The 9,653-nt window shown below is 55.5% G+C and overlaps 1 protein-coding gene across 2 annotated transcripts in view; it reads right to left on the bottom strand.

The window, feature by feature from the left end:
* Nucleotides 1-1,715: 1,715 nt before the first annotated feature.
* RAMP3 (receptor activity modifying protein 3) overlaps nucleotides 1,716-9,653 on the bottom strand; it is an 8,700-nt gene continuing 762 nt past the window's right edge. Inside the window, exons 2-3 of one of the 2 annotated variants that reach the window (XM_008055975.2) lie at nucleotides 5,593-5,856; nucleotides 1,716-1,781 (exon numbers count right to left, since the gene is read on the bottom strand). In XM_008055975.2, the coding sequence (XP_008054166.1) occupies nucleotides 5,601-5,856 (256 nt within the window). In that variant the 3' untranslated portion in view covers nucleotides 1,716-1,781; nucleotides 5,593-5,600. The remainder of the gene's footprint in view (nucleotides 1,782-5,592; nucleotides 5,857-9,653) is intronic. The other variant, XM_021711325.1, reaches the window with a different exon arrangement.

The following is a 9,653-nucleotide window of genomic DNA, read 5'->3' as shown; positions in this document are numbered from 1 at the left end:
CTCTGATAGCTGCCCTCAGTTCAAGTCCCATGTGCTCCCAGAATTGGTTTGCCAAGGGAGGTGTCTGGAAGGAAGACCCACGTTTCACTGACAACCCTTTGCAGCTCACGGGAGCACCTCTCTGAGGCCCCAGGCCAGAATCAGCAGCAGGTTTGAAACTGACAGTCACTCCCTTTCCCGCCACAAGAGCAGCTCCTTTGGGACAGGAGTGGCGCCCCTGCCACTGTCCCTCAGAGCCTGCCACAATGCCTGATGCAGGAAGGTTCTAGAATTGAAATGGGGCTAGAAGGGACAAACCATGCAGGGCCTCTGGAAGAAGCCATCGGTGACTTAAATAACATGCACTTGCAGAGACCTGCATCCCCAAACCACCCTCTCTCACCTCCCCAAATCCAGCCCTGCCCACACTTCTGGTCCCACCTCCACCAATGTATCCTGGGCTCTACCCACACCATGGTGTTCCACATCACGGGGCTTTTGCTCTTGAAGCTCTTGTTCTGCGGTCGAAAACTCCTATTCACCCTTAAAGACCCTTCCTGAGGGGAGCATTGACCGGGCACAGTGGCACAAGCCATAATCCCATCACTTTGGGAGGCTGAGGCGAGAAGATTGCCTGAGCCCAGGGGTTCAAGACCAGCCTGGGCAACTTGGTGAGAACTCGTCTCTACAATATATCAAAAAATTAGCTGGGCGTGACAGCACGTAGTTCCGGCTACCTGGAAGGCTGAGGTAGAATTGCCAGAGCCCGGCAGGTCGACGCTGGAGTGGCTGTGAGCGTGCCACTGCACCCCAGACAGACCCACCTCTCAGCTGCCTCACTCACTGCACACATTGCACTTGGGGCTTGTGTATCTGCCTCCCCAACAAGTAGGGAGATCCTTGGCTGTGCCTCGTACATTCCTGCGTTCTCTGTAGCTCTCAACACAGTAGTACGAGAACTGCGGCTGAATAAAGTAATCAAACACATTTCTCCTTGAGTTGTTGGTATTCACTCTGCTCGCTTACAATGAGCAGTGTTTGCACATGACAAAGTGTGTGGACCTTGGCAAGTGTGGGTGTAACAAACACCCACACAGGGCTCAGCCACCATCTGGCAGTGGCTGCTAACACTTTGTACACACACTTACGCACACTAACACACAAACATACGCTTAGATATACACACTCACGAACATATGCTCACACACACTTACACACACATACACACTCGCAGCTGCTGTTTTTTGTGAGCAATAATCCCTCATGAATTCTAACTGCCTGGGATAGGAAAACAGTCATCAGGCTGTCCATCAGTGCAGGCCTGAAGCAGAGCCATCCTAGGGACATTTCAAAGCTAAGGGTTCATCACCTCTCCCCACACACAAGGGGTACAGTGGACGGGGTCTTCTGGATGTGTCCAGAGAGGTAGATTTGAAGGCCACTGTTGGTTCTGCCCAGAGAACAGACTCAGAGTTGAATCTTTGCCCACCATGAGGCAGGACTGTCACCATGTCATCAACAGGTTTGTGGTTGCCACTCCACCACAACCACTCCCACGCCCGAGGCCCAGAGGCACACTGAGAGCTCGACCCAGTTGCCTCTCAGAGGACCCTGGCAGCCTTCCACATACCAGAAACATGCCAGTGGTCAGGGGAGGGCCAGTTCTGGCCAGAGGGAGCCTGCTCTGCTCCTTGTGGAGTCCAGAGGGGCTTCTCAAGGCCACTGCTGCTGCCCCTCAGGGAAAAAGAGAAAAGACCATTATTGGAAAGTCCCTTCACACTTTTGAGCTTCAACTTCCACATCTGTGAAATAGGACATCAATAGTTATTGTGTAAACCGGAGATAACTGATGAGATTTAAGAGATTTTTTGAGATAAGGAAGAGCCTATCTAAACACACTGTATCCCTGTCTCTGACATACACATACACACATGTACACACACATACACACACGCACAATCACACACACTCACACACGCACATTCCCTGCATGGACCTGGCTTCTTGAACCATTGGTATCCTGGAGAAAACACATGAATAAGTGAAAATGTGGAAAAAAGATTCAAATAGGAAGTGTGGGTAGACAGTCCTCCTACTCCCTGGATAATTACATGTCTTGCATGTGATCAATGTCGAGTGAACGTTTATTTCCCTTCCTGCCTTGCGAGACTCTGCAGGGTGATGGGGACAGGTCCCCTGCGATTCCGCCAGCTCCTAGACCTTCACACAGCAGTGTAGATGCATCCATCACCCCTGTCCCTGGGGAAGGGAGCTCACAACTCCTGCCAGGTGAGGAGTAAGGCATTGTAGGAAAATCCCAGACGTCTCCAAAACGCATTCGGCAGGGACAGCGTTTGTCTGAGTCAGAGCCTGACACTTTACCTCAGCTGGCAATGGCATCCAGGGAGCCCTGCTCCCAGACCCCCAGCCCTCAGGAACACCTTCATTGGACTCCTCCTGCCTCCAAGAACTCTCACCCTCTCGGGACCCTAACCTGGAGAAGAAGCCTCTCCACCTGCTTCTCTGGGACCTCCAGGGCCAGCATCTGCCCTAGGTCAGACCCGCCAGGGCCTCCCCCTCCCCAGAAACCCCGAGAGCCCAGTCCTCACAGGACCCCAGCCCCAAGCAATCCCTGCCCCCTGGGACCTTGTGGGGTTCATGAGGCCACTCAATCAAGGAGCTAGAGTCAGGGTGCCCTGACTCCGCCCTAGAAGGCAGGAGCCTTTGGCCACTGTGGCCTCTGGACAGTTCCTTCTCAAACTTGGTCCTGAGACACCTGTGGGCCCAGGCTATGACCCCTGCCCTGAGGAGCTGGTAGTCCTGCCCCTCAGGTCCCTTTGTGAGGCGTCTCTAGCACTGTCTTGGGAGGGACCCTGTTTCCTCCCAAACACACTCTTAGTGGTCTCACACACTACAGTAGCTTCAGGCACCTGGGTATACCCGTAGCTCCCAAATCTGACCCCTAGACCTCTCCCCTGGGCTCCAAGGCCCAGCACCAACCCCAGGGTCACTGCCTGGCGCAGGACCTGCTATATCCTGGGCAGCCCTATGCTGGGCAGAGGGTAAGGAACGCCCTCAGGGAGGAGAACTTTATCTCCCCACCCACACCTGCCTGGCCCAGCCCACTGCACTCATAGGCCCCTCTCAGTGCTCCTTCCTCTACCTCACTGCCAAAGAGACCACTGGCATCTCGGCCTCTTCCTCCCATCTTCTGGGGACAGACACCCCCCCCTTCCTATAGCCACAGGAGAGTGTGCCTGACCCTAATAGGACACCCATATCTGTCTCCCAGGTCCCACCCTTGAAATGGGCCCTTACAGAGATGAAGGGGCTGGGGGATTGCCAGCAGCTCCTAAAAGAGAAGGTCAGACCAGAGCTGCCATGGGCCCAGTCCCCCTTACCCCTGCCATGCCTTGCCTCCTCCAAGCAGCCCCCAACACCTGCTGTGGTTGGCTAAGACCACCCCAAGGGAGCCCTTGCCCTTGAACTTCTCTGCCCACAGAAGGCACTGACTCCTGCTTGCTCCCCTGGGTTCTCAAGTTCTCCTGCCCCTTCTCAGACCGCTCCCAAGCTCCCACAGGTGGCCGTTACCTGAACCTGAGTGGGGCTCAGACCTCTCTCAGCTCCACAAGAGGGGGCCTTGCTGCTAGTGTGGTGAGAGGAGGTAGGTGGCAGATCAGAAGACAGGGCCTGACAGCTTGGGAGGAGGCTGGGGAGGGTGACTCCAGGCCCACTGACTCCTCGGGGTAGCTTCCAGGACCTGGGCTCTAGGGGACCCAGCAGGTAACTACAGGCACCTTTGCCCCTGGAGGAGAGGTGAAATTGACACATTTCAAGCTGTGCTCCCAAACAGGGGGACCTAAGACAGACCAGGGACAGGGTTCACCCACTGCGGCAGCCCAGCCCTCCAAGAACTACTGAGCCTAGAGCCAGACAGTCTGACACCTGTGAGCACGCTGACCTTCCTGGGCACCACACAGTCATCTCATCTGGTGTCCCATCTCAGAAATGACCAGCAAGGCTCAGGTGGCTGGAGATGAGTCCAGAGTCGGCCAGCTGGTTCATGTCCAAATCGCAACCTTTCGTTCCTTGGCTGAGGTTGCTTCAGGAACACGGAGTAAACTCCAATTCTGTCCCCTATACTGTGCCCCCCACAGGTGCAGGCTCAGGCTGGCCACTCAGACTCTTGGTCCAGAGGTATCCACCAGGCATGTCCCCAGTGCAAGGACCTGCCTGCCCAGGCATCGAAGGAGAGCGGGGCCTCAAAAGGTACCGGAACTGCAGGTCTTTCCTGCTTCTGCTCATGGCAAGAGGACACTGGAGTCAAGAACCCACATCCAAAAGACATGGTCCCTGGAACTGAGACACAGACAAGGGCCTGGCCAGAGGCCTGGAGAAGGAGCCTCTCCACCTGCTTCTCTGAGACCTCCAGGACCTAGGCCAGACCCTCCAGGGCCTCCCCCTCCCCAGAAAGCCCACCAGGTAGAGGTCTGGGCAAGCCCAAGATAGCCTCAGGAGGAAAATAGAGGGGAGATAAATTCTCCCTTTCATTCTCAAACAGCAGGGTGGGAGCAGAACGTGCCCAAAGGGGCTGTAAGCACAGACCAGTCCTTCCTCCTGTCTGACCACTCCCTGTTGTAAAGCTCTCTGAGCCCCCAAGCTCTGCATTATGAGAGTCTGGGACCTCGGTTGCTCCCTGTTAGATAGCTACAGAGGACAAGTCAGTCCCAAGAGATCATCATCTCTCTGAAAAACATGAAATAAAACAGGAAATCCCAGAAGTAGGGTGACACTTTACTCAGAGAAAACACAGATGGCAACAGATAGAGGACATAAGCTCATAGGACTCTGTTCCAAAGGGTGCCTCACTCACAGGGGAACCCCATTAGGAAAGAGGTCCAGGCCCTCCCCGCATCGCAGGCCCCTGTAAGGGGCTCTGACCCACCCCCACTCCTGCCCTGGTCATGGACACAGCCCATAGGGGGCATAGAATCGTGATGGGACAGGCAACTCTGCAGGCCAAACATGGCTCCTGAGAACCTCCAGCCTGTCCTTCCATCTCCCAGGCATTCCAGCCGCGGGAAATGCCTGGTCTTCCCACCAGAGAGCTCAGAGGTTCCATAGCGCAGAATGTCTTCCAAATGCCTTGCCTGCCCTTTTCCCCGGGGGGGTAGACAGGGCTGGGGTTGGGGCTGGGGCTGGAGCCATAACAGGGGCTGGAGATGGGGTCAGGACTGGAAATGGGAGCAGAGCCTGCCTGGGACTGAAGCTAGGTGGGATTCTGTGCTAAGACACGGCCTAGAAACCCCAGGGCAGAGGCACAGCCTGACGGAGTACAGAACACAGCAGCAGATGACTTCTACACCTAACACTGAAGCTCTGGCCTTAACACATGTTCTTCCACCAGCCCAAGAACAAGCAAACAAGCAAAGAATGTGGGTGGACAGCCTGAGTCCTAGCCAAGGGGCAGTGGGTCGGCCTATGTGGAATGGAGAAGGATCTGCCAGTGGTAGGTGGGGTACCCACAATGGCTGGATGGTGGCAGTGTCCACCAGCTCTCCCAGTCCCAGAGAACTGTCTTCCAGCTTTCCAGGCACAGCCCCATCATCTCACCGGGACCCTCACAGCAGCACATCAGCGCGTTTGCTGCGCCACACCACCAGGGCCGCCATGGCGACAGTCAGCAGGATGGGCGCAACAATCAGCGGGATGAGAATCTCGTCCGGGGGGTCCTCCCAGTGGACCCTGTCCACGGTGCAGTTGGAGAAGAACTGCCTGTGGATGCCAGTGATGAAGCCCTGGGCCAAGGGGTTGGGCCAATAGCAGCCAACGGTGTTGGTCTCCACCTCGGTGCAGTTGGTGAAACTCTCATAGTACCTGCAAAGACAGAGAGGCTGACGGCCGGGCCCTCCCCATCTCGCCCCCACCTCCCCACACCCACCCTGACCCAGGACCAGGAGGAATGGATGGGACTGGTTTAGGCTCAGTCCCGTTTGGCCACCCACTCACAACACAGCCTTGGAAAAGACACTTCCTGGCCACAGGGTCATCTATGACTATAACTCACTCCCCGCGTCTCCTGCTCACATTTGTATCATCAATAGCCATGACCTGCTACCTTTGAGGCCAGGAGCTACCAGGTCTGGGGTCTCAGCCCAGCACCACCCAGGTCTGCCCAGAAATCACATTAAGCCGTGCTTCTCCAGGGCTGAGGGATGTATAGATCACGGCCACTTAGACCAGCAAGACCTTCATCACCTAGGAACACTCTAAGAGCCCAAGAGGAAGGTCTCTTTAAGGCCAAGGACCTCTCTATCAAATCAACCTACCCTTGTGTGCCAGGTGGTAGCCAGCAGGATATTCAGACCTATGAGCCCCCACCTCCACCTCTCCATCACTTGCTGGGAAGCTGTCTCCCTTACCCCGCCTGGGAGGACACATCGGCACCCCCTCCCTGAGAGTCTCCCTGTTTGTGAGATCAGACATGGGAAAGGCACTCAGCAAACCACCCAGATGTTCCACATCCAGTGGGCAGACTATGGACAGTCCTCACAGCTGACTGAGGGCTACAGCTTCCAGGGCCCAGAGCTCAGCCCAACGTACAGAAGGACTTCACAACCACCATCTGGCCCAGGATGCAGCTCCAGAAGTAGTGACCATCCTGTCTTTGGGGTTTGCAAGGTCTAGACTGGCAGCTACCTAGTCAAGATGTTCTGGAAGAAGCTAGCTAGATGCCCGTCCAGGTGCCATCAGCTCGGTCCCACGTCTGTACTGCATGAGGACAGACACAGGAGGAAAAGGAGGCAAGTGGCCCACATCCTCCTTCCTGAGCTGTCCCAGGAGAAGCCACTGATCTGGCCCATCAACAGGAAGGAGCCGCTTCCTGCAAGGTGCTTCCTGAGTGGAACATCATCTAGATCTGGGTTTTGAAAGCATCAAAAAGGGAGTGGGAAATGGGAAGTGCTGATCCACTGGGCCCAGGGCCTTCCTTGTGTCCCCCTCCTGGGCAGGGCCCAGGCATAGTCACCCAGCCCAGCTCTTGATGGATCTGAGGCTGGTTCTCAGCACAAGTTCCGCGATACATGTCAGACACAAATGTGTGCCCTTCCAGGCAGCCTTGGCAAAGAAGAGTCAGAGCAAAAGGAGCAGCCTGGAATCTGAGTACAGGGCCGTAGGCTGTCCTAGGCCTCAGCCATGATGCAGTCTCTGGGACAAGCCCAGGTTCCAGGGGACACTCAACAGCCAGGTCCACTGGCAAACCCTCATCTCCCCAACAGGCTGCCACAGGACCCCAGATTCAGTGGCCTGCTGCCCATCCCAAGCCCCAGCCAGTTGATCTGGGAGCTAGGGAGCCTCCCAACAACTCCCTACAAGAGCCATCAACCTTCAGACATGCCCAGGTTCCAGAGGTCCCTCAACCAAGCAGTAGGAGTTCTGGATAGAAGCCTGCCCAGATGCCACCAGCTCTGTCCCCACTCCCAGTCATGAGAGTCCAAGAAGGGTCCCTGGACATCTGATGAGAGGCTCTGACCCAGAAGACAGAGACCAGAGAGACATAACCAAGTGACCCAGAGCCTGTGCATCAAGAAGAAAACTTCAGCTTATGAAAGGCATGTGGTTGGTCGGGCTCAGTGGCTCAGCCTGTAATCCCAGCACTTTGGGAGGATGAGGCGAGTGGACTTCCTGAGCCTGTGGGTTCGAGACCAGCTCGGGCAACTTGGCGGGACCTCGTCTCTACAATAAATCAAAAATAAGCCATGTGTGGTAGTGCGCACCTGTAGTTCCAGCTACTTGGAAGGCTGAGGCGAAAGGACAGCCAGAGCCCAGCGGGTCGATGCTGGAGTGGCCGTGAGTGTGCCACTGCACTCCACCCCGTGCTACGGAGTGAGACTCCAACTCAAAAAAAATAAAGGCATGTGAGAATAAGATGTTAGAGGCGCTGCACATCTGGCAGTGTTTTTGTTTCTCCTTATTTGATGAGTAGATTGGAAGGAAATAACATTCTAGCTGAGAAATCACAGTCTTTCAGAATTCACAAGCCCCTGGTCACATGTAGAGGTTTTCCTTTGTTTCCACAGCTCTGACATGCCAGTGTTCATGTGGGACTTTTTCATCCCTCATGCCAGCAATGAGTGAGCCTTCACAGAATGCAAACGCAGGCCCTGGTTCCCAGGAAAGACCCCTGAATCCCTCCATTCCCCTGTTCTCTTTCTAGAAGTCTTACTACTTGGTGTTACACCTGGACTGACCTCTAACCACCTAATCATCCTCTCTCTCCTCGGCCTGGGAGAGTTCCTCAACATCTGCCTTCCAGTTCTCTTATTCTACTTTTACTTCTGTCATGGTCTCCATTTTCAGAGCTCTTTCTTCATTCCCTTCATCACGTGAGAGGCAGTCATTTGCCTCCCTGAAGATACCCATAGTGATATTTGGAGTTTTCTTCTTGGTGTAAATCTGGCTGCCCCCAGCTCCCCTTGGGTCCAGCTTCCGGCAGTCAGTCAGTATCTCTCACCTACCAAATGCCCCTCCCATTTGCCTCCACTCCTGTCCTCCCCACCCAGGGCTGGACATCTCTCTCTAATAATCTCTTCACAAAGGCTTTAGCAGATTACAGAGAGGAGTGAGAGCAGAAGCTAAAACCTCATCCTCCCTGGCCCCACTCCCATCCTGTGAGTCCACTCCAGACCTGTGACCAGGCCACCTTCTCCAGAAGCCTCCTCCTGGCTCACTGAGGACAAGGAGGAACCTGGCCAAACCCCTTCCTGAATCCCCAGCACCCCATTCCCAGCAGTCTCGGGAGTTCCATTCCAATTGGCTCAGCAAGCAGCTCCCACACTGCCAACTGTGTGCCAGGTCCACTCTGGGGCTGCAGACATGGGCCCCACCCTCCAGGAGCCCCTGCCTGCTGGGCCCCTAGAACACAGCCAGGGCCCAGGAGGCTTCCTGGAGAGGGGCCATGAGCAATGTCTCTACTGGGGGAGGGCAGGGGCTCAGGGTGCAAGCTTGCAAAAGCCAAAAACATGAGGCATGGGCTGGCTGGAGTCTGCCAGCTGCCATCAGTGGGTGCAAGGTTGAAGGAAAAGCAGGAGAGGTAGGGTGGGGTGGGCAGAAGGTTGTGCTGCCCAAGGGCGATTTCCAAGGAGGTAAGAGAATATCTTGTCTCCATGCTTGATGTTAAGTGTGACCACAGGCGATAAGAAGCTCAGGAAGCTTCTAGAACAATGGGCCCTCCCTCAGCAGTGAAGAGTTGTCTACAATTGCACCTGGTAGAAACCAGGGAGACCCAATCTCTGTAGGGCCTCTTGGCCCCTGATCACAGATCCAGCCCTGGCTAGTGCTGTGAGAAAGACACACAAGACAATTTCCACACAGCTCGAGCTGTGAGGAGAGACAGGGCACTCCCGGGCAGGGCATCCTCCAAGGCAGAGCGCCCCCCAGGACAGGGCAACCCACCCCCGGCCCGTCGAAGGGCACTCCCTGGACAGGGCTCCAACCCCTGATCAGTAGGAAAAGCAATCATGGGGCGGATTCCCAAATAACAGAGGCAGAAGCAGAAGCGCTGTGTGGAACTACTAGAAAGTCAGTGTGAGGGTGCAGAATCGGGGGATAGGAGGCTGGGAAGGAGCTGTGGGTGTGGGGAGCACAAATGCCATGGGTGGGGGTGGGGCATGGGT

The sequence above is a fragment of the Carlito syrichta genome, unplaced genomic scaffold (genome assembly GCF_000164805.1).
Source record: "Carlito syrichta isolate Samal-C Ts95f unplaced genomic scaffold, Tarsius_syrichta-2.0.1 Scaffold302055, whole genome shotgun sequence".
NCBI lineage: Eukaryota > Metazoa > Chordata > Mammalia > Primates > Tarsiidae > Carlito > Carlito syrichta.
Note: the sequence above shows the minus strand (reverse complement) of the source record. Positions and strands in the feature narration are given on the sequence as shown.